Here is a 26318-nt window from a genome sequence, read left to right on the forward strand (position 1 = left end):
TAATAAGTTATACCTTATATCCGAAAGAGATATAAGGTATAACTTATATCTCTTTCGGCCTGACCCAATTTCTAGCGTTTCTCCCCCCCCCCTCCACTTTTTTTTTTTTTTTTCTTTTTTAGGTCCTAGCCACTGAAATCTCAGGAAATTAGGTGGCAGGACCTGCCAGAGTAAATAGTAAATTTCTAAAATACTGGTGTACCTGGTCTGCCTCCACGAGGTATAGTGTGGGCAACGGTGGGTCTCATTTGAGACCCAACGGCTAAAAGACCAGATGAACAACGGTACAAAACATTACACACTACAATATCCATACACGTTTAAACCTCTGGCCTCTATAGTGTTCTGTATCACACCACAATGTATACTACGCGGAGATGGGGGGAACCCCTGGTGCCGTTAGACCCTAAACACACTATACACTATCTCAGTGACAGGAGCATTGTGGTTCAGGCTCCCTTCTCCAGTGTGGAATGTTGTGTCCACCGAGGTTACCCTCAGGGCTCTGTCCTGGGCCCCCTTTTCTGGAACTCTGTACTCGACGAGTTCTCAGTACTGACTTAGGCGGTGTCCAGACCTTGGCATACGCTGATAATCTCTCCCTGATGCTGGCAGGGGACTTCAGGGCTCAACCTGAAGTATCTGCTAACAGAGCTCTTACTACCCTGCAAGAGTCGGTCCGGAAAAACCATCTGAGCATCTCATCCACTAATACCCAATTTATTCTCCTGAAGGGCTATCTTGATCCGCGGAGGGCGCCTCAAATCAAGATACACGGCACAACCATCAAGCTTGTTACCCAGCTGAAATTCCTTGGCATTATCATCGACAGCTCTCCTACAACATGTCTGGTTGCCAGGGTGACCCGCCGAGATTGGGGGCTCAAAAAAACTCACTCTAACGATACTCTATAAAGTCATTTTCATACCGGCTATTACCTACGCTTCTGGCATATGGTTCACCAAAGCCTCCACTGTGGTAGGACGAAGAAAGCTGAACATCATTCAACGGCCAATTCTCTTTACGATAATCAGAGCATGTTGTAACTCCAGCACGGACGCTCTACAGGTCCTCGCCGGTGTACTTCCCCTAGACCTTGAGGTGGCCCATATGGGGATGCTGTATCAGCTCAGCAGAGGAAAGTCTACTACCTTTATTGTTTTACCACGGATCCTGCACAATAACACCTATTCCAGTGAAAAAACAGACTCCTAAACTACTTACAACAAACCTGGCAAGCTAGATGGTCTGAATCCACCAAAGGGGCCATCACCCGCAAATTTATACCGGATATATGCAAAGTATATCCCAAATCACCATCCTGGTTCTCTCCAGGCCTTCTAACCATGTACCTCCTAACAAGGCATGGTGCTTTTCGCAGCAAACTGAACCTTCTTGGATTTTCCGATAGCTCCCTTTGCATCTGTGGTGCCCAAGAGACCTGGGACCACTTTATGCATGACTGCCTACTATATGATGACCTCAGATCTTCTCTCATCACACAAATTCATTTCATCCCGAGAGACCAGGAGCAACATCTCCTGGAAGACCACCATACCTATACAGCCTTTTATAACTTTTCTCAGGGCCTCTTCACGAGGCGGAAAACCCTACCACAACCCAGAATCACAACCAACCAGACAATGAAACAGCCTAATCAGCCATGTGTCAAGACCACTACTTTCTTCAGCATACTGCAATCCCCGTGAAAACTTTCAACCTGCACAATAATCAATCCTTTACAATGCAGCCTCAATATAACCTCGATCTACCATGACTGCCGCTCCGGTTTTGCCCCCACCAAGTTGACTCACCACTGAAATGACTCCACTATCTAGACGGGACTTCTTTGTCCCAAGATTGACACTACCCGGATTTGACCATCTCGGATTGACTCTACCAAATATATCTTCATGCAGCTTACTACTGAAATGACTTCATCATCTGGACGGGACCTGTCTGTCCCAGGATTGTACTACTCGAATTTGACCTTCTCGGACTGGACTCTGCCAACTATGACTTCAAGCAGCATTCCTGCCAATGCCACGTGGCGATTCTGAACCCGTGCTCCCTTGCATGGCCCTGTTTCTCCCCTGTCCTCCTGGCGTGGGGGAGGTGACGGCCGCTTGTCTCCTCCCCGGCGCCCCCTCTTTCCTTCTTGTGGAGCATGGGCCTGTCTCACTGATTTTGGGGTAATCTACTCTATCGACCCTATACTTTTGTCTCTCACCCACAGCCAGGCATCTTTGGAGTAGTAGATTCTAAGAGAGAGGACCAGTGATGGCTTCACTTTATTTTCCTTTTCACCTGTCTTTAACGGGATGCATTGTCGTGGCAATTTTCCTTCTGGTGGTGCCACATAAGTGTACGTTTGCATATGTGTCCGTCGGCTTCTGACGTCTGTATGTATGCTGCTCGCAGAATCTGTCCAGGTCGATGGCTAGATTGTTCATCAAATCGACCGTGTTTCCTGGGAACATGCGTCTCAATCCTCTCAATCTTCTTACACTTGAAGGTTTAAACCTTCAAGTGTAAGAAGGTTTGCTGCCACAATCTGTTGTTTCCATGGGGTGACTTCCAGATTTATGTAGAACTGAGCCCTAGAAATGGTGTATTGGTTGCCAGTCCGCCAGTTGAGCCATTTCATGAGCCAGTATTCCAGGCTGAGGAACTTGTTGAAGTGTGTTGTGGGAGCAGAGGACCAAATGGTTGCGGCATAGAGAGGTATGGGATAGACACATCGGACAACATATTTCTTTGCCAGATCAGCGTCATGAATTCCCGTTAGTTCCTGGCGGATCGCCCACATAGCGGAGTACATTTTGGTTTTTGTGTTCAGGAGGTGAGCCTGGAATGTCAGCCCTTCATTCCATACTAATCTGAGATCCTTATGTGTGTTAACTTTTTGAATGGGTGATCCATTTATGGTAAGATTAATATCATTGGGTGACTTTTTCCAGGTGAAGGACATTTGAGCTGTCTTTGCTTGATTAATCTGTAGTCCGATGGAAGCCAGATATTGTTGGAGGTTATGTATGGTTTTACTTGCCTGCAAGGTAGTGCTAAGGACCTGAGTTTGGTCAGAAGATTTGATATAAAGTTTCAGGTCATCACCGTATTATTGGAAGTCATTTTGGGATGCCATGAAGGGCTCCGGCTCTGTGGCAAATAGGGTTGATGATAGGACTTCCCCCTTGTGGGACACCCCTATTAGTAATGCAAGTTGTCCGAAATCTGCGATGTGAGATGATGAGATGTCTATGCTCCAGGATTGATTTAATGATACTGAGAGTCCTTCCAGTGAGTGATGTTAAAGTACTGCTGGAGAATGGTGATTAGAGCTGTTATGTCTATTTTGTCATAGGCCGCTTTTATGTCAAAGAAAATATGGATGGATGGATAGATGTATTTCTATATCAGCACCTGATCACTAAGCATAGTATATAGGTAAATTTTCTTAAGGAAAATATGATTGTTTTCAACAAACAGCGGTTCAATCTGCGAGCTATGAAATTGTTTTCTGATAGGATATGATGAGCGTTAAGGTCTCCTAGACGAAAGAATTGCGAGGGAAATTGTGATGTGCAATTGTTCATATCATTATATTGTATCATAGTTTAGCAATGGTGTGAATAGGGAACAGACTGTTATCTGCACACCTAAGATGAGTTGAATGGCTACTTTTTCAAGAAGGATGGTAAGTGGTAACGATTTTGTGGGAACATGTGGTTGGTAAGAATTTTATCCCTCCGTGTGGTAGCTGTGCTCTCTTGTCTACTGAAAGGGACACAGCTCTAATCTTCGGAGCCTTGTGATTTTTAGATATTTACACATTTATTTTTCTTGACCTATACGTTTTCTTATTGACAGACACCTATTGGTGGAGAATGCATTATGTACATCACCTAGATTGGAGAGAAAATCATCTCAATTACGCTTTATGAAGGCGTGTATTATTTAATTTTTTTCTTTGTTGCGCTTTGGGACCGGTTCCGAAGGATTGAAGCTTTGCATTTGTCAGATATGGTTCTGTATTTTATGGGAAAAAATCGTTTTCTCTTTTCCATATAATCAATGATTAGTTCTAGTGCCTATTTGTTTTTCTGGTAACTTTTTCTTATCAGCATCCATTTCTACGTGGAAGTATCTATAAGCGATTCTGTTCATTTCCGTACCTTTACTACTAGAGAGAGAGGGGGGGGTTTCCGAGTTGACTGAAATGGGTGTGTTTATTTTGCTTGATTCTGTACCTTAATATTCATGCATTTTTCTGCTGATGGTTATTTATGAGTAATTTGAGGATACGTTGGTTTGCTGGTACTATTCGAAAGGACACGTTAGTTAGCTTCTTGGTAGGAAACATTATGCTGTACAGTACTGAACGCATATTTTTCTAATTGAATTTCCACTTTTTAGTCGATCACGTATCTTGAGAAGGTGAGGTGATCGATTTTTTTTCTTCTGCAGTTTTAGCAGCGTTGTATTTCTTGGCACTCGTGATCTGTGTTATTTATTTTTGTCAAGTGGGGATTTCTCTGCAAGCAATTTGGGCACGTCCAAAGTTTTGAAATTAGCGATGCGTTTTACATATTCGCTTTGATTGATGTGGGACTCTGTAGTGAGTTAAATGTTGAAGATTAAACTGCGTATAGGAATGACGTAGTGCTTAACTGATATTCTTTTAACCTCAACCACTCCTTTTTGCTTTGAGCTCACTTAACATTTCCTCTTCTGAAACAGCACCAGCGCGGAAATTGTAATCTGAAACTACTCATGTATTACGTATGTAAACGGACCACATGAGTAGCAGAGAGGTTGTAATTATCGCCCTTCCACAGCGTATGAAAAAGATCCAGGATCGAATCTCGTCAGTGATATAAGCAAAATTTATTAGCTTTATTGACAAGCTGGCCAAAGCAGCCTGTCTTGGGTGAACGTTGAATGGTATCATTTCCCGGTAACTCGGATTTTTTTCCGAGAACAATCAAATTGACCTAAGAATATATACAATTTACGAACACCATATATACTGACGACAATAGCTTTAGTTTCTTTGACTCTTGACATAGTCACATACGCCTCCAAAACAGTTTTTCTTTACTAGCCGCTTTGAATAAAACATTCAAATTTTGAGTAATAGTTTCAAGAAGAATGGCAGTGTTGCCCAATTTTTGCTTATTAGGAGTTCATTGGAAGAATTCAAAATTAAGAAGGTTGCGATTAAGTTTTACATTGCTTAGATGTATTGATTGTTTGTTTGTTATTTGGTTTTTAGGAGCATTAGCAACTAAGGCCATATTGCTCCGGGATAAGCGGTAGTCATTCCCTGACCTTTATCCTCCGTATTTGGTGGTGACGGGCTCGAACCCCGGTCTAATCAAGAAGCGTGTGCTACGTACTGCTGCTCCTTCCCACCTGGCTACGGAGGCGCCAGATGTATTGATATTGACGTATTGATGTCTTCTTTACTTCTTGTCATATTGAGTTTCATATTGTAACCCAGAGAGATTATTCCTAGTGCTTCTTGTCGTTTTCTTCTTTTTGACCATGGATGTTGACTTTGCCTCTCCGCTGCCCTTTTCCGCCTTATGCAGGGACGAGTAGTACCAATTGGTGATCAGTGGCGGTTAAATGTGGTTCAATTTTTAACTTGTGAGAAGCTTTTTAAATACGTTGTCAGGGCAGAGAAGCAAATTGTGGATATATAAAGGAAAATAGGTATGGTGCACCTTTAGATACGTTCCTTTATATACGTTCCTACAACCCCTGGCTTGTAGCCGTGAAGGGTATTGTGTACGGCATGGGCGTTTTGTATGCAATAAAGAGTTCTTCTTCTTTGTTTGTTTTGGGTGTTGAGTCACAACGAGTTCTTGTTAAAAACTAACAGGTCCCATGGTGTTTGTTTTTCTTTACAGCAGAGAAGCTGTAAAGAAACGTAGTGTACCAGATCATTTTTACGTTTTTACAGGATTTAAATTTTTTAATGAGTGAAACTTTATGAAATAAGTAGGGTTTCACACATATAAACAAAGTTTTATTATTTTTTTTATATGTGTGAAACTATCTCTCTCTCTCTAAGAGTTATCTGCTAACAACCATGTACACTGGTGGACAAAATTTAGAATATAATAGAATAGAATCTTTAATTGAAGAATGTGCTACATACAATGTATTGTAAACCAGGGGTTTACAATACATATTTGCATCCTCATCAGACATAAGAAATACATACATATGACATAATATACATCCATATATGTATACAGGGTGTTTCAGTTAAACGTTTCAGAACTTCTAAGAGGGGTAGGGTACATCCTGACAACTCGAAATCATATAGCAATGTGGGGTCGGGAATGCTTTCCTGAAGCGGTGTTGTACACAGAAGCACCATAAAGAAAAGAGACCGTAAGTGAGAAATCGTTTTAATAATACATGAAAAGAAGCAAAAGGTACATGGATTAAAGTAAGTGTTCGAAGATTCTTCCACGGGCTACAATGCACGCCTCACATCTCCGACGCATGGACGCAGCTACTGCGATTCTTGCAACCAGCTCCTCAGCATTGTCAACAGGGGTGTCATAAACTAGCGATTTCATATGACCCCAGAAATAAAAATCAAGACATGATAGGTCGGGTGACCGAGCAGGCCAACGCACGGGACCACCACGTCCGATTCACTGTTGACCAAATGTGACATCCAGGTAGTTACGAACATCTCCGCTATAATGGGCAGGGGCTCCATCGTGTTGGAACCACATTGTCTGTTGCGTCGATGAAGAAATCTGTTCATCTCTCAAAAGTTGTGGCAATACTTGCTGCAGAAAGATCAAGTAGATAGGTCCGGTTAGACGACACGGTAACAGGTAAGGTCCGATGAGGTGATCTCCCATAATACCGGCCCATACATTGACCGAAAATCGAATCTGTGCTGCACGACGTCGTATTGCATGCGGGTTCTCGACCGCCCAGATATGGTCGTTATGCGTGTTGAAAATTACTTCCCTTGTGAAGGATGCCTCATCGGAAAACAACACTTCAGCAGGAAAAAGGGGATTTGTAGCACATTTTCCAAGGTACCACTGTGCGAAAGCAATACGAGGTGCATAATCCTCCGGTTGCTGTGTCTGGACACGCTGCACGTGAAACGGATGCATGTCTTGTTCTCTGAGAATCCTCTAGACGCTGCAATGGGAAACCCCGACTGCGTTTGCTAGACTTCGTGTACTCGTTCTTGAATTCCCCTGTACATGCTGCAGCACATTCTGTTCGACGGCTGGAGTCCGTGCTGTTCTTACCCTGTCCCTGTCAGCTCTTTCAAATGAACCTCTCTCAGCTAACCTCTGGTGCAGTCTTGCAAAGAAATTATGACTGGGAATACGCCTCGTCGGATATCGTTCCGCGTACAAACGCTGTGCGGCTGGCCCACTACAATTTGCAGCCCCGTACGCCAAATGCACATCGGCTAACTCTGCGTTCGTGTAATCATCCATCCTAATAACTTGGCGTTCTTGTTCAAGAAATTCGAAATTCGCCTGGAGTATTCCAGAATGTTCGGATGTCCATGCGTCGGAGATGTGAGGCGTGCATTGTAGCCCGTGGAAGAAACTTCGAACACTTACTTTAATCCATGTACCTTTTGCTTCTTTTCATGTATTATTAAAACGATTTCTCACTTACGGTCTCTTTTCTTTATGGTGCTTCTGTGTACAACACCGCTTCAGGAAAGCATTTCCGACCCCACATTGCTATATGATTTCGAGTTGTCAGGATGTACCCTACCCCTCTTAGAAGTTCTGAAACGTTTAACTGAAACACCCTGTATAGTTCTTATCTTCCATCAATGTTACGTAAGGCAATTATGATTTTTACAATCGATCTACATTAAAGAGCAGGATATAATAATAACAGGAATTAATTTCAACTATTCATAAGCAGTAATTAAAGGAACTAAAGTGATTTTAAGGAATTGTCAAAGGATAAATTTCACATCTTTCTGGAGATCGGCAGAAATGTCAGTATAAGCTGTTTCAAAAGGATATGGACGCACATCAAGATAATAAATTATTAAAACATATGAACAGTCCTCATACAAAAGTTCACGTAAGCACAGTGTCTATAATCAGGTGTAAAAAGTGGAACCTTTATCCACACCTAGTGTAGAAACAGTTTGTTTTGTTTTTTTTTTTTTTAATCCCTGAAACTGGTGGTTTTCCTCTGGCAAAAGAGGCAAACTGACCAGAAAACTTAAGAAATTTATGGACATAATACACATATGTGGATGAGGTGTTCTCGGATAATCCTAATATGATAAAGACACTGCAGTAGTCCTCCTACAAAGAGAACTATTCTTATCCACTGCCATGGAATTCAATCATAATAATTAGGGACATGGATTAATGAAAAACTTCACCCCAGTGAAAAGTGATTAAATCTTTAACAAAATCACATTAAGACGTAAGTGGTGTCACAAAATCTTGTATTGCCAAATAGAGGATAGCTCACCTGGAGAGGTAAAGAACGTGGACACGATAAAAGCATTTACTGAAGAACAAATGAATGAGAATTGTTAGGAAATATATAGTTTTGTGATAATTTATCTATACTCCCACGATTCGACTTCAAGACAAGCTTTGAATGTTCACTCGGGATGGCGGTGACGCTCCTGTTGTTAGTGACATCCTTTCACTGCAGTCTCCCTCTAGTTTTCTTTCGCTACTGACGTTTCAGACAGAAATAAAGAAAGGAAAGAAGGAAAATTCAGGGATTTCCGAGTAGGAAATTGCATTTGGAATACATCTTTGCGTAAAATGCGGAGAGGAAGCGATACTCAGACATGCACGCAGCAGCAGAAGCAAGTTCTAGGTGGGGTTCAAGTATTTCCTTGTTGCTGCTAGACCCACTAGCGATTCAATTAAATGCAATATCAGTAGGCGTTTTCCAAATCTACCTACTTACATTCATTCAATGCTTTCGATGCTAATGTATTCATTATTTTTCATAGACCAAAAAAAAACCGTAGACTACGTAGCTAAATTGACATTATTCGATAATTTAATTCAATATCCGGCAGATAATTAATGAGCACCGACTGAATATCAATTTCGCTTAATGCAATTCAAATAAGCACATTAATAATACATTTTATTTTGAGCGTAGTAATAAAGTTATTTCTAAATTCATCTTTGAATTTATTTTATTCATATTAATTAATGCATTACTTATTAGTTTTAACTTTTAACCACAAACTTTCCGTCTGCGAGATGAACATAGGGAATAAGTGAGAATAAACTTCCATTCTGTTTATGGCTCCTGAGCCTTTATAACCTTACACAGGTTATAGAAGCTTTCAGGCTGCTATAACCTGTATAAGGGATGGTGGGTTGCTCTGTGCGTATAAATTAAATAATCTCGCTAAACAAGCAAGTGTTATTTCAACGTAGTTATTGAAATATTTGAATAAATTAACGCAACAAAGTTCGGTCGCGATTGTCTGGGGACCCTTTTCTCCCTACAGTGATAGAGCTTGGGTTTATGCTCTTCAGAAAACACTACGTTTGTTTACGAGTCTACCTAAAATAATTGATTATCTTTTTTAATGGAATGACTTCACTGAGTATCGATAACGTCACTCGGTAAGTGAATCCATTATTCATTAAAAATTGAATGGCACTGTTATTGCCGATTTATAATCTGTTTTAGTCAATTATCAGACAACTGGTAGTCTCAAATAGCGATGTTTTGTGTCGAGCGGTGAATAAAACCATCGGATTTAAACGAGCAGTCAAACGGTGTGTGTGAGATAAAAATTGCAATTGAAAACGGAACTTACTTTACGAGTATAAATAACTCACATCACTGGTTTTAATGAGAAAACGATTCATCTTCTGGGCGATATTATTCGATTAAAAACGATACGATATTAATTACTCTAGGTTGTATCATAGATAAAAGTAGTTGTTTCTAAAACGTATAAGCTCAAGTTCTGCCCCTTCACTGAAGAGCGATAGAAATATCACTAGACAGTCACACAGAAAAATATGACGCAGTATTGCATTATTTTCGCAAACTATCTATTTTTATACTGATAAAATACATAACACTTGCTTTTATTTTTATTAGCAATAGTATTAGTAGTGGAAAATGACAAGAAAGCAAGCGTGTGAAGCATCAGCCAAAATGTCCAGAACTTACAGTCCATGCCCTCTGACAGTATCTAGTTCTTCCTCGAATGTATTCAAACCAATCAACCACTCGCTGACTGAAGGCAAATTTACTCACATCCGACGTGCAACTATCCTTCCTCGATTTCAATTTATGCTTCCCTCATATGTGTAGTCTGAGCATGAGAAAAGATTCCATGAGCAGCGAGCTTACTCAATCTATTCAAAGCTTTAAACACCTCGACCACGTGCCTGGTCTCCAGACGCTGCAGTTTGCAAAACTGAAGGCCTTTCTTGGTAAGAGCATTGTTTTTGTTCCACTCGCAAATCTTGTTGCTCTTCTCTGTACCTGTTCCGAAAGATTCAAGTTCTTATTAAAATGGGGCTTCCAGAACTGTATGCAGTACTTAAGATGCGCAATAACCGTTTCATTACATAATGATTAATCACCTTATCTTATCTCTCCTTATGAAAATTCCTACATATCAGTGATGAAACCCCATGACTTGTCCTGCCAACCTGTCTGAACTGCACTGCACAGAGAACTTCCTATCTAACTACATAATTGCCCCCATATCTTTTTCTTTCTCCCTTGTCCTGAGGGCAAGGGAAAAATTATCTGGGATTACTGCTCACGGTATGAAGTACCTTGCATTTGTCAATATTAACCTTCAGTTCTCAGCCGATCTGCCTGTTTCATCTAGATCCATGTTATGGTAGCACACCCTGATTACTGTAATTAATTACCCTGCCAAACTTCGTTTCATCTGAAAACTTAGACTTAAGTCTGATGTACTTTCATCAGTATCATTAATAAATATAGAAAATAACAAAGAGCCTAACACTGAATTCTAAGGAACTCCACTAATAACATTAGTCCATGAAGAGCAGTGGCCATTAATAACCACCCTCTGTCTTCTCAACGGTCCCTTTATCCATAGCAGTAACATGCCATTAATGCTACAATGCTCCAATTTGTATAGGAGTGTTTTATGTGCAACAATATCGGCATTTAAATGTTTAATCAGTACTTCAAATTCATCATTAATTTTTACTCTTAAAAACCCTAATATAGCTCACGTATTTGCTTGTTCCACGAAGGCCCACAGCAGGTCTTGAAATCCCCGACACCAACGCACCTACCACTGCTTCTTACGCTTCTAAGTAGTCCAATGCAGATGCTTGAAATTTATGCATTGAAATCTCCCACAAAAAAAAAAGGTTTCTAGCGATGCCCTTTATGTGTGCACGTTCATGATTTCTTGGAAGATAGAAATAGAGTGACGTTGTGCTGTTTCATCAACAAAAAAAGAAATATATTTGATTCAAGTTCCAACAGGAATAAAATTACAAGGGATTTCCCATCTGTTACTCTTCATTTCGTTATTTCTAAATTCACCTATATTTCTAAATGTTCACCTATAGTTTCTTTTTTCCTGCGTGTATTCTTAATACTTTTATTTTATGATAATTGAATAGAGCAAAGAGAAGAACACTCGATTATGGCTAACCCTATAGGGGTTAGCCATAATGGAGTGCTCAGGCAGAAAACTTTGGCGAATATACCTAAAGGCCATTGATCTCTCTCTTTCTCCCTATCTGCTTCTTCGAATTCTCAGAAGCTCTTGTTTATCAACTCTACTTCAAAGATCATATTTCGCATTTTGATTGCTCGTTTTCAAGTAGCTAGAGTTTAGTGAACAATTTATGCAGCCAAGTAAATTGCCCAATCGGAAATTAAGTTGAATATAAGACATTAACATTTATTATCATTATGATAATGATTTCAGTGAACTGTCATTTTTAGCGGACACAGTTGCTGTGGAATTAAAAATCAGAACTCTCTGGCATGCTTCAGGTTACTCACTGGCTGCCAACCTGTTGATCAGGCAACCATTTAAATACTAGCAGAGAGAGAGAGAGAGAGAGAGTCTGGGAAAGATAAAGAGATTAAGCGTAAATCACTTACGCCTTCGCGTTGTCTGCTTACTGACTGCCTTACGAATCCGCTGATGATCTGAAACCTTTCAGAATACCGAGAACCATTTAACTAAGGACCCTGTTTCTATGGTGATAGCACGCATTCTCCGAACACCATGGTAAATAACATTAGTAAGTATTTCTGAAACTGCCAAGTGTGCCTACAAAACAGGTCCATCATCGCGATAAGAACATCAGTGTTCGCATTTTCGCATTAATGTCTGGTGATTCGTGGCTTTCCTGATTTAACAAGAAAAACGATTTTGCCTTTGTCATTTAAATCCAAGTAGGCATACCAAGTGTGATGAATACTTGCAGCTATAGGAAAATAAAGATGCTTCAAGTACTTCTTAAGTTCCTTTCATTAACACTCTACTTTGGTGTTTTTCAACACGCAATTATGGATCTTTTCTAATATGTAGCTGGGGGATTTTTCAGTCATCTTGAGAAGCACAACGCTTCTTTCAAGAATCAATAAGAGTTAAGAGTAAAACTATTCGTTTTAAAAAAAAGTGTCATTTTAAAACAACATTGGATCATTTCATTTATTCTCAAATAAAATAAACTTAAAAAATTATTAATCTGCAGTTAAAGTATTCAAAAACCTGTAGATGAAGATTCCTACAGGGAAATAGACCTGCAGCCTCTATCTGCACAGTCTTTACAAAAAAAATAATAAATAAATAAAAATAACTGTTTGAATTATTATTATATATATCTTCTTCTTTTTTTGCTTTATGGAATATTTCTGTGCCCCGTGACAGGTATTTCTACCAAGCGCATGGGGGGAGGGGGTTGTGCCCAGTTAATTGTTATAGTTGTCGAGGAACTCTCTTAGTAATCTACAGGTGTTCAGCGACGCGGCTTGCTGGAGTTGAGTTCCAAGTAAGAGTTCTTCGAAAAGCCTATTGTTGCCTATTCTTATAGAGGCTTTTTAGAACGATTTCGGTGATGGTCATTACTTGTTCCATATGCCATTTTCTTTGTTTTCGTGTTTCCTGATCTTTTTAGAGGTTGATGGTGTTTGACACCGCTGTGTCGACAAGGTAGGTAGCCATTTCCTTCTTGTCTATGCCTTGTCCGTTATTATGACACGGTCCCAGTATGATTTGTGAGTAGGGGTCTTTGATCAACTGGTATTTTTGTGCTAGTTTTGAAGTATCATCCTGCCATTAGGTCGTGCTTATGAGTATACTCCCTGTGTGTGATTATCCTACATCTCACCTTGATGTGCTGGACTTTTTCTGCAGCGAGGTGGCATCGTTGACATGTGTCATCTCTCACTCCGGGTACTTGACGATATGTTTCCTGTAATTCCTGGTGTTAATTGCCTGTCTTGGATGGCGAGCATGAATTCTGCGGTTTCGGGGGCGAGCATCCCTCTGGTGAGCAATGAGTTCGAACCATCTTGCCCATGTATTCATGATAGAGGTCATTATAGTGTCTACCATGGAGTGTCCTCTTATCCCATCTTTCTGTCTTGGTTTCTTCTGTTTGTGTTAGTGGGGTCTCCTTATTAAGGTCGAGTTGCATGCAGTCTATCTTATTCCTTGATTGTGGAAGCTCTTACTTATTTATTATCTTAATCCTTGGTAAATTAGAGCTGTGTTTTCCTAGAACTAGGAAACCAGACTCCAGACGCGCAACTGGAATGATAAGGTCGACAAAAGGACGACTACACGAGGAATGACTCCGATTATGTGGGCTATAGAGCTTGGCAACCAAGCACCTCTGCGGTAATCGATTGAGGTTTAAGGCTCTGCGAGGTATTAGTAAAAATTTTGAATGAAGGTGTAATTTTCACTGTTATAAAGAATTCCGTTCCTAGGAATGAAATAGAATGGAATGCCATAAATTCAAATTACAGGGGTGGAGGTTTAGATTGGCTTGCAGGAAGTTTTCTTTTAGCCAGCGAATCATTAATTGTTTGGAACAAGTTGACTTCACAGGTAGTTGAGGCTGACAGTTTTAATAAATTCATAAGTCAACTGGATAGTTACTTGTATGAGGAGGGAAGCATTTAATTTGTATTTTCTTATCTAATTGGTGTTTTTTTGCTTGTGCAGCAAACTACTATGGCTTCCTTGCACTATGTGGTGAATACTGTTATTATTACCATACGCAATTCCTGCAGATTCTTAATCGTCTTCTTCTCTTGTTCAGTGAGGTCGGTCAAACTCCTCCCTCCTTCTTTCCGTACTATGATCAGTCTCTCGTTGGCAACTTCGGGTGATGCTGGCTGCTCTTGGTCATCATCTCCTCGTCGATCTCATAATCTCCTCCAGCTAGGTGTTGGTCCAATCTACAATCCAGAAGGAGTACATTAATATTTGGATTGAGTATGCGTTTATGGCTCTGACTATGTTCCCTCCACTCAGCTATGATTTTAGCGGGCTCCTTAGTCTCTGGTGGTATTTCTCAGTCAGGCAGGACTTGATCTCCTTGTGTTCTAACTGGTGGGCCTGCATCATCCCCAGATATTTGTAGGTCTCTCCCTCTCTCATGGCTTTTCCAGTTTCCAGCATGTACTTTCAGCCAACTGCATTTCCTTGATGCAGTCCATGCGTCTTGCATTTGTCTAGGCCAAATTGTATGATGATATCAGTGCTGAATGTAGCACTGACATCAGGATGTACCGGTAAATGCTCTGATTCGAAGTAATTGTTGAAGTTGATTCTCAGTTACGGCATAAAGTTTTATGTTATCTGTATACATGGGCTGGGTCAGGGTGTACATGTTGTTCTTCCTTTCTTTTAGGATATAGCCATACTTTCTGTTATTGAGCATGGTGGACAGTGGGTTGAGTGCCAGACAGAATCATAGTGGGCTTAGAACACCTTCCTCGAAGATTCCATTCCTCTTTTGATTGGGATCGGTCTGGGCCTGATGTTTTCGACCTTCATGATGGTTCTCCATTTCGCCATGTTTTTTTTTTTTTTTTTCTGGGAAGTGTGTCAGTATCAGGTTAATTTTGTAGATCTTTGATGTCTCTATCAACAGCTATCGTGCATGGAGTCGAAGGCATTGCGTAATCGATGTTGGCCGTGTACTGGTTGCAATGCTTCTTGTAGGCTTACTCCATGAAGGCCGCGTCAACGGTCGTTTGCACCTTGTACCCTTTTCTCATCTGCTTACATCCCTTCTAACGCTCGGTCATGATGTTCTGGCTTTCCAAGTATTCTGATATCTTCTTAGTTATGCAGCTTGTCAGGATCTTGTATATTGTTGGGAGATAGATGATCGGTTTATGTTTCACCGGATTTTTGGGGTTTTTGTCTTTAGCCTTCAGATAGATGATTCTTTTGATCAGAGACCCTGGGACTGTGTCAAGGAAACTCAGCATCTAGTTGAACTGCTATGCTGGCATAAGAAGTTCAGCTACAGAAGTTCTGTTGCTGAGCTTCTTATGCCAGTAGAAGTTATCTATTCTGTGGATATTATCTATTCTGTGATTCGCCAGTTGTGGGATTTCCTGATGGATTCTTGTCCTTCTTCCTTCTGAATCGCCTAATCTGTCATATTTTGTATATCCTTAGTTTTCTTCAGTTCTAAGTCTATCAAAGGAACATGGGTGTTATGGCTAACGTCGCTGCTCCACAGTTTGCCCCAGAATTGCTCAAGTGCTTTCTGGTTGGAAAGTTCGTTGCCCTCCTTCTCCTTGCCAATGTTCATGTAGAAGGCTCTCGGGTTTTGATTAAATATCCGGTTGTCCTTTTCGGCGAAGTCTCCCACTGAGTGCAAGGCAGTTCTGCTTGAGGATGTCCAGGTATTCTTCGATCCTCTGATTATAGGTCTCGTGTTTATTGCAGATATTGTCTTTCTTGAGGATGGTCTTCACTTTTCTGGTCAGCTTCTTACTTCTGTTATTCCGTTGGCCGCGTTTTTCCCCCTTTTTTTCTTAGCGTCGTATTTCGAACTCGGATCCATCACATTGGTTGGTCGGCATCGCAACCACTAGGCTGATTGTGACCTTTTATTTTATTATCACTGTTATTATTTATTTATTTGTTTAAAAAATTATTATTTATTTGCATTTGGACAGAAGATAAGACTGAAACAAAACGGCTGTTATACTATACAGTAGAACCATGCGTTGAAGACTCTAGTTTCGAAAACTGTTAAATGCTTAAAGAACTTTAAAGCACCAGGAGCTGATGGAATAACTGCAGAGATGCTCAAGAACGGTAGATTGATACTATGGAGAAAAATACATAATCTAATCCTATTAATATGGTCTGTCGAAAAAATCCCTGATGAATGGACATTTGAAATCATACAGCCGATTGACAAGAAGGGTGATAAACTGCTTTTCTCTTACTCTAGAGGTATTACATTGCTGAGCGTTACTTACAAGGTTTTTTCGGAAGTTATTTTAACAGATTAGCAGCATATTCAGGGAAAATCATTTGAGAATATCAGTGTGGTTTCAGACCCAATCGCTCAACAACTGAGCAGATTTTCATTTTGTGGCAGATACAGGAAAAAGCATTTGAGTATAATATACACTTGTTTAACCTATATGTAGATTTTAAACAAGCTTTTGATTCACTCAACAGAGAGGAAATGATAAACGATCTCCTTCTCCTGGGCATACCTGCAAAGATTGTTAGGCTCATAAAAGCAACCTTGGCTGGCTCTAAAAACAGTGGTGAGAATTAACAATGAGTTGACGACTCCCTTTGACATTAACGCTGGTGTTAGACAGAGCGATGCACTCTCCACTGTGTTATTTAACTTGGTTTTAGATGCGGCTGTCAGAAAATTAGAAGTGACTTGACACATAGGCACAAAGACAGTGCAGATCTGTGCATATGCTGATGATGTCGCTATTATCAGAAGGACTAAAGGAGCACTGGACGACAGTGGCCAGGCTGGATAGTGAAGCACAAAGAAGAGGACTTAGGATAAATGAAGCGAAGACAAAATATATGGTAGTCCGGAGAATGGCAGATAACACAGAAAATTTAAGAACCAACAGCTTCTCGTTTGAGCATGTTCAAAATTTCGCCTATGTAGGTTTGCAGATAAACCAGTCCAACTCTATTACTAATGAAATCAAGTCCCGTGTCCTGAGTGGAAACAGATGCTTCTACGCATATGAAAAACTAATGAAGTCCAGAGTGTTGAACAGACATTTGAAATTAAGGATATACAAGAGTCTCATTAGACCAGTTGTCGCATACGGTGGTGAAACTTGGGCATTAACGAGTAAAGATGGGTGATTGTTGAGACCGTTCGAGCTTAGAATTTTGCAAAAAGTGTTTCGGCCCGTACAAGACGTTGATGGATCCTTGAGGATCAGAATGAACCATGAACTTGACAATCTTATTCAGGGTGCGGGCATCGTCCGATTTGTGAAGAGCCAGAGACTTGCCTGGTTGGGAAATGTTACGAGAATGGATGACAGTAGAACAACTAAAAGAATAATGGAATGGAAATCTATCGGTAGGCGGGCAAGAGGAAAACCGCGGAAAAGATGGATGGATGACATAGAAGAGGACTTAAAGACCATGAGAATAAGAAGTTTGACTTATGGGAGGGCTTACTGGTGGAACATCGTTGAGAAGACTATGACCCACTCTGGGTTGTAACGCCAAAAGAAAGAGATTATTACTTATTTATAAATAATTTCACTCCTGAACAGCGTTTGACTAGATGTTATTTGGTTTTTAGGAGCATTAGCAACTAAGGCCATATTGCTCCGGGGATATGCAGTGGTCATTCCCTGACCTTTCCGCATCCTCCGTATTTGGTGGTCACGGGCTCGAACCCCGGTTTAATCAAGAAGCGTGTGCTACGCACTGTTGCTCCTGTCCACCTGGCTACGGAGGCGCCTGTTTAACTAGAAAGTTGTAGGGTATTGCATAATATTAATACATCCAATTGCATTGATATAATGCAATTCATGAATTACAGCTTAGCTATTTATAATTTCAGGTATGCATACTTATTGTTAAGTTATAGTTAAAAATATTCAAAAACCAACAATAAATTAGGGTTTGTTTTCAATTTTCAAGAAAGCTCAAAGTTTATCATAGTATATACACTGCCCTACCATTAAATCCGGACACCTGCCTTTAAACAAAAAAGAGTTTGTTTTTTTTTGTGTGTCATTTAATATTTTGTGCTCAAACCTTTTGCTTTTATCTTATCTTAACGACTTCAATCTTATTTCAATTTTATCTTATCGACTTTAATCTTCGCGGCATACTCTCAACCAGATTTTTATAAATGTCAGGTGATGTATTAATCCACTTAGGTTTTAACGCAGCCACCAGTTCGGCCCTGTTCTTTGGGCGATCTCGACGATCCAATACATCCCAAAGATCCTCGATAGGGTTCAGATCAGCATTCTGAGCTAGCCAATCCAATTTTTCCGTACCCATATCCTCAAACCACTCTGTTACGACCCGAGTAGTATGGCATGGCGCGTTGTCTTGCTGATACAGGTATGGGCCTTCCTCGAAGTATTGTCATAATGTTGGAAGTGCATGATTACCCAGGTTGTCCTGATATTGTACAGCATTCATGGTTTTGTCGATAACTTCTAATGGGCCCAAGCCAAACCTTAAAAGGAGCCCCATACCGTGACACTACCGCTCTCAAACTTCATTGTTGGGAGAATACAATCAGATCAGGAAGGAACTGTTCCTCTGGCATTCGCTACACCCAGAAACGGCCATCAGACTGGTAGCGTGCGAACCTCGACTCATCTGTCCATAAGACTATTTTCCAGTGCTCTACAGTCAAACTCAACTTACTGTACATCATTTTCTAGCAGACTGTGAAAACACCCGAATTAAGTCTTTCCCATCAATCCTAGATGCGGTGTCTCTATTAACGTTGATATCGTTGTCACGAACATGTGCAGATAAATCCAACGTGAATTAGTTTTCATATATCTGAAGAAAATCGGACTCTGTGGTCAAACATAAAATCACGAAATTAACCTTTACAAACCTCACATCTGTAACAAAATATGAGTGACGCATCTTTGCTGTAGTTTCCAATGTGTTGTCAAACCACAACCAAGAACAAGAATATTTCTATCCAGCATTTGCCTTATCTCGAAGAATGATATAAACATTATGCGAATATGAAAATATGTCAGTAAAACAATTAGAAGTAATACATATATTATTAATACAAATAATGATTATGAATTTTAATAAAATTATCCCCGAAAGCTTAAAATATAAGAAAAAAAAGTCAGAAAAAGAAACGTAGATTGATTGCCTTTAACTGTGCAACTGAATTTTCAAGTAATTAAAGTTAATTGAATACTATGGTTTGTTGTTTGATGCATATTGTGACAGGCTGTTTTTTTTTTAATTTCATGTCGCTCAAATTTTTAGTTGTAGTAGTAGCAGCTGTATTTAAGATTCGAATGTGTTCTAATCCTATGTTAGCGCAGACTAGAATCGCTAAGTTCGTTTAACGGTTCAATGAAAGTGCTATTTCGCTTCCTACACGATGATGCTTATTGATCGTGATTCTTATAAATGCCGATCTGTTTAAAAGCAGCACACATCCGCAACCTTTTTGACTGTGCCCTTTCATTACATAACAATTCGGCTTAACCGCTGGTGGTCAGGACCACATAGACCGAGCCTCCTTCTACTTTAGCATGTCAAAAATTCCTTCCTTCTCGCTTTATGCGTGACCAGTGCAATATGTTAGAGCTGTCCCCACCAGATGTTATCAGATGCATAAGGAATACGGGCTTGAGAATCCGAACTCGATTTCGCTCTTCTATTATCTTCCCTCTCTCTTTCTCTCTAGCCTTAGCTACACTATGCTGCCACTTTATTAAGTACAACTACCTAGTACCGTGTTTCACCTCCATTAGCCTTCAAAAAAGCCTGAATTCGTCTAGGCATGGATTGAACAAGATACTGAAAACGTTGTGCAGGAATGCAGTACCATGAAGACATGAGCGTGTCACGCAGTTCCTTGAGATTCGACAAAGGTAGGCCTGCAGCGAACAGCCCTTTCCAGCTCATCTCAAAGATGTACAATATGATTGAGATCCACGGACTCAGCGGGCCACTGCAGCAAAGAAAAGTCATTGTCATGTTCCTGGAACCATTCCATAGTGATTCGGGCTTTGTGCACCGGCGCATTATCCTGCTGGAAGTAACCTACTGATTGAGGATAAACTGTCAATATGAACGGATGCACTTAGTCACAACGATGTTTAGGTACGATGTATCATTCAGAAGTGAATCTATGGGTATCAATGGACCCAACGTGTGCCGAGAAAACATTCCCCACACCATAACACTGTCCCCATCACCATGCACAGTGGTCGTCAGACATGACGGGTCCATGGATTCATGTTGTTTTCGCCAAATTCTGAGCTTTCCATCAACGTGATGCACCAGGAAATTTGACTCGTCAGGCCAAGCAACTGTTTTCCAATCCTCGATAGTCCAGTGCTGGTGTTGCTCTGCCCACAGGATGCGTGCTCTCTTGTTCTTCATTGATAACAAAGGTACGCAATGTGGCCGTCGGCTGTTGTAGCCCATTTGCGACAAAGTGCGACTAGTGGTCCGTTGCGATATTTTGTTCTGCGCACCAAGGTTGCATTCTGACGTGATGTGCGACATTTTAGCCCGTCTGTTTGCTTGCACAATTCTAGCCGTCCTCCTCTGACCTCTCTTATTAACAAGCGATTGTATTCCACAAGAGTGCCGTTGAAGGAAGGTTTCTGTTCGTTGCACCATCTCGATACACTCTTGAAGTTGTGGTGCGCGAAAATTTCAGGAGAACTGCCGTTTCAGAGTTGTTTGTCCAGCACGTTTTGAACCTACTACCATTCCACGTTCGAAGTCCGTTAGATCACTCCTTTTCCCCTTCTTGCCACGGTTTGTACCCTTACTGATACTAGAAAGGTTGTTCTGCTGCATTCATATCCACAACTGTGATCATGTGACTTGCAACGTTGTGGGACAAACCATTTGTATGAAGTGCAGGAGTGTACCTAATAAAGTGGCAGTACAATGTATATAAAATAAAATATTAATTTTTGAAAACTACTTGCTGCTGTACCCTCTAAATTTGTTTCAATATCTCCATAATTGGGGAACATTTCTATGCAATCTTACATATTATCTCTCATTCCTTCTCGATTATTTTTATATCACAACCGTGTTGAAGGAATCAGGATAAACAGATCCATGCTGGCACCATTAATTAAACGGACATTAGCTAACTTTCTGATAATAAAATTCTGGCAAATTAGGAAAAAGACTACCATTGTATTGAGCGCCTCTGTTTCCCAGAATTAAAATTTTTCACATTTATGTACGCGATGTTTAGTCGCAAAGGTTTTATATTACACATTAACGCAATACTATACGTCCTCTAGCGAGCGTCTTCTGCTAATGCATTATTAAACGGCTCCAAATAACCGAGAAACTATTTCACCGAATAAATTATTGAATTACAATGGATATAACAAGCCGATCTGTTTTCCTGCAGTCTTATCAAATGGTTGCATTTAAAAAAATAGAAGCAAGTTCCTCGGCTGAATTTAAATCTAGGTTTTCCTTCCAAAGATTACTTTATCGATGGCTGAGAGATATCGCACAATTTCATCCATCCACACATAATAGGATTTGTCTAAGATAAAGGGAGAAATCAGCAGAATAAAAAGCGCTTGCTTTTCTGGAAAATTTCTTTTGATTCATGGCATTCCTAAGAACACTGAGGAACGAAACCCATTAGAACCACGTGGTTCAGCTTTTATATGGGAGATGATATGAGGCTCGGAATACAAAATTTCATTGATTTTAAATTGCGCAGTCTCCTTTCCACGTGTTTATGTGTGAAGGAACTAATTTCATAGAAATTTTATGCGGTACAGAGCTGTACTTTGTTAGTTTGCTCATTTTAGCAATACGTTTCTTCGAATGGTAAATTTTCCTGAAAGTATTATAACATCGGAAGTCTGGGTTTTTAACCTAAGCTTCGGTCTTCGGCCATCGAACTTTTAGGTGACCAAAGATCGAATTCCAGGTAAATTAAACCTTTTATTGCATTGTCTCTATTTTATTATTATTATTATTTTATTTTATTTTTTTGAAGCAGCCATATTTAAGTGTCGCACCTCAGTAATAGAGTAAAATAAAAAAAGAAAATAAATAAAAGAAGTCGCTGACAACGTAGAGCGTTCGAATTTCATCTCTGCCTGATCGAAGACTGTCAGAGGAATTTTGAGGTCAATACGTCTGCCTGCGGTTGATAAGTGGTAGTGCATTCGGCGGTAAAAATCTGAATCCCTAATACTGCTAACAGGTTCCAGGAAGAATTGGAATCGACTGCCTGTCGAAAAAGAGCTTTGAATAGAATGATGTCAACCGTAAGAACAATGCTGAGGATGACAAAGATTTCTTTAAGATCTCTAGAAGATGAAATCTGCAGCAACACTAGTATTTTCCAACGATGGACAAAAGTTATATTGCAAGCTGTAGAACATTTGTAATATACAGTAAGTTCATAATATATTGTTAGATATCATTAGGACTGTATACTGGAATAATGAAAATATTACTACGTAGACCAACATTTAATGTTTTTGAGAATTTAATTATAATAGACTGTATAAAATCAAGCACTTTTAAATCCGGATTTCATTAAAATTCTGCACGTTTTACTGAAAACAAAAATTTGGAACCGGAAATATTAATTCAACACTAATCAGCGAGCAGGATTTAATGCTCTTCTGTTAAAATGGTCTTCATTCTCGCATATTCACTTCAAATAGACGGCCTCTCCCAAAAGTTAACTGGTCCATTTGTTTTAAAAGATGGCGGCTCACATCGACCAACTTTCTTACAACTGTTTCGGGACTGTCTGATTCTTCATCAGATAGTACACAGTCCCTAATGGAAAGATGCAGACAAAACAGTTTTTAAGAAGTTGATCGATGTGAGTTGCCAATGCGTTACATGAAATCAGTTTTCAGAGAGCATATAGTTAATATTATCTATTGAATATATTGCAATACCAGGACAACTGGTTACAAAGGCAAATTTGTTCTTCCATGAGAAATAAGAGCGTTATCCACGCAGATTAAATCCAGGCTGCAAAAGCAGATGAAAGGACAAGATAGTGATTTTAAAAATATATAAATAAGTTCAGTTGTTTGTGGTTAATATTAATTGAAATGTTCCTCTAAAAGTACTCAACCACTAGGAATACCTCTCTAAAATTGGACAATCCCATTCTCGAGGAATGCCGGATTTTAAAGAGTTTTCTGTATTTATAAAATAATTTATTAATATTTTCATTCGCAATATTAATTTACATATATAAACCTATTTATCAGTAGATATTTGAACCCAACTGTCCCTATTTGTCACATAATTTCTCTAATTTTCTAAATAGCGTCTGATTTTTTTTCTTTCTTTCCCTATTTTATTTTCTTTGTTGTTTTTAAGCAGTAATGATATTCAGTTCTATATTATTTATTTTCAGCACATCGTCGCAAGGGCCTTCTACACTGACGTCTTCAAAGAAAAGCACCTTCGAAAGGGAAATGTGATATCCACTTTCAAGACCTCATGGTTGATGGTAGATTTTTACTTCTTCCCACCAAAGAGTACAATGAATAGTTCAGAAATGTCCCGATCGACACTAAGTGAACTCCTAAACACGTTATCTGAACGTTTCACCAAGTCCAACACGTCGCCACTTGATGATACAGCATGGAATCTTAGTATGGAGTTCCCCGATTTGGTCAGCACTCAAACTCTTACCTCAAAAGAAGCCGCTATCATCGCATTTTATGCCCTAGTGGTTGTCATATCGGTATTCGGCAATACTCTGGTTTGCAACGTTATCCTGAACTACCGCTGCATGCGATCTGCAACCTACGTCTTCATCGCAAACTTAGCAATCTCTGATATTTTGATGACGGTTCTTAACATCCCTTTCAACGTGGCCCGCATCATAATGATCAACTGGCCGTTTGGACGATTCATGTGCAGCTTCGTACCACTAGTGCAGGTGACTTCCGTATACGTGTCTACCTTCACCATGATGTGCATAGCATGGGATCGATATCAGGTCATCATCAAGCCTCTTCATCCTAGGATAAGAGTCATGCAAGCTGTCATGCTGATGGTTTTCGTCTGGCTTGTGGCGGTGCTGTTGTCCATTCCTCACGCGATATTTAACGAAGTAGTTGAAGTGTTCACCTACAGGACGTTGGTGAGGTGCAGAGTGAGGTATCCTTTTCCAGAATGGGAACTCCGGAGATGGGTAACTTTGGGTACGTTCCTCACGCAATTCGTAGTGCCGCTGTCCATCACAGGTATCTTGTATGGACGCATTATGCTCCAAGTGTGGTCTCGGGGAGTGCTGGGAGCTGTAACAGAAGAACAGCTTGCTAGCCAGAACCGTGCTAAGTGGAAGACCATGAAGATGTTAGTCTTGGTAGTGATTCTGTTTGCAATTTGCTGGCTGCCTCTCAATCTTTACCACGTCATTAACGACTTCAGTGACTCTGGTGGTCAGACTATGCCTAGTTCGATGACATTTTTTCTCTGTCACTGGCTGGCCATGAGCAGCGTTTGCTACAATCCGTTCATCTACTGTTGGCTTAACGAAAATTTCCGTACAGGAACGAAGGCATGTTTGAGGTGCATATTCCACTTCAACGCCAAGCCATCCACTGCTCTGCATACTATAGGAACTGTAACCAGTTATCCCAACCTCGAGCGCAGATATAGTCATCATAAAGGAGATTCGTTCAGGACGATGACAAGCAGCCTTCGTTCTCAGGTTTCTTTTAGAAACGCAAACAATAGAGATTACTACAGAGGAAAAAGTCCATCATCTTCTTGCCTTCAGTCTTTACAATTAAAAGCAGTTACAGATAAACAGAACGCGTTGCTTTCCAGCCATTCTTGGTACTGCTCCAGTTCAAGGGAATGTCCCACAGTTGTCGGCCTCAAGGCAAAAAACTTTAAGAGAGTTGCGCGCAGTTTTTCTGCTGATAATTTTCATCCTTTTATTGAAGTATCAATTCTTGATATGGAAGGTACCGATGTGTGAAAAGAATGCCTTATTTTCTCGTCTAAGTTTCCTATCCAGAACTGTTATTGTTATGTGGAAGGTAGTCACTAAATCTTAAGATTTCTTCATATATTGCAGAATAAAGAATAATAAATGGCTTGATTTCCTGAGTTACAAATTTGTTCTTTAATTTATTTACCTACCAGAATAGCAGACAATCCTAAACACAAAAATCAAAATATTTTCATAATCCCTCCTTTTTCTGCTTGTATGTATGGTGACCACAACTATGTCGTTCAGTGTAGCGTGTATCGTCAATAAGGCGAAAATTATTTATGGCTTTTTTCACAGGGCGACTTAGGTAGTCGGTTTCAGGCAATGGCTGCACAGTTTTATCTCAAAAAAGACTGGACGTTTCCTCCAGAAAAGCAGGAAAATCGACCACAGAATACACTCAGTTTACAGTGCATAATGTACTGATGCCTCATAGCCTCAGTTTCTTTATAGCATAATGCACATACGAGCATCTTGCTTGTTGGAATTCGATGTTACTTTTTTGTATTCTGAATATATCTTTGGCAGTCCGGAAAATTTTGGACTGCACATGGGCAGCTGGCTTCCCTTGGATGATTGAAACTTGTGTGTGTATGTGTGTGTGTGTGTGTGTGTGTGTGTGTGTGTGTGTGTGTGTGTGAGCAAGTTAACACGAGGGTGCGCACACACAAATAGTCATCTGCCTTTTCCATAATCGGAATGAAGTGGAAAAGGCAGATGACTATTTGGAACCTGCTGTAAACTCCTTTCAGTATTTTACTATACAAATTAGACTTCCTCTTTTATAATGCACTGGCGAGCGCAACAGTTGTTCATATCTGTTTATGGTAAGAAAAAAATACTAAAAAAAATCACAAGCAACTATAGCAATCTTTATTCTTGGAGGGTTTTGGAAAATCCTCTATGAAACAACATTATTTCTACAATGGGGAGGAAAGGGACAAGGCTTCCAGATAATACGTTAATTTATCGCAGGGGGTATTATTTTATCATATCATAGCGGGTGATAAATAACTTTAACTCGTCCAATGTGACAGTACAGGATGTCCCTTGTGAACTTCCCTAAATTTAAATCTTTCGCAAAAGAAAAAATCCCAGTGC

General features: G+C 40.1%; 1 protein-coding gene across 1 annotated transcript in view; it reads left to right on the plus strand.

Annotated features, from left to right (window-relative positions):
• LOC150085698 (G protein-coupled receptor 83-like) overlaps positions 1–25202 on the plus strand; it is a 50828-nt gene extending 25626 nt beyond the window's left edge. Inside the window, exon 2 of the mRNA XM_090374648.1 lies at positions 23622–25202. Coding sequence (XP_090230774.1) covers positions 23622–25202 — 1581 coding nt within the window. The remainder of the gene's footprint in view (positions 1–23621) is intronic.
• The last annotated feature ends 1116 nt before the right edge of the window (positions 25203–26318 follow it).

This window comes from Mastigoproctus giganteus, chromosome 5, assembly GCF_048544385.1.
Source record: "Mastigoproctus giganteus isolate SK-2022 chromosome 5, ASM4854438v1, whole genome shotgun sequence".
In the NCBI taxonomy this organism is placed as follows: Eukaryota; Metazoa; Arthropoda; class Arachnida; order Uropygi; family Thelyphonidae; genus Mastigoproctus; species Mastigoproctus giganteus.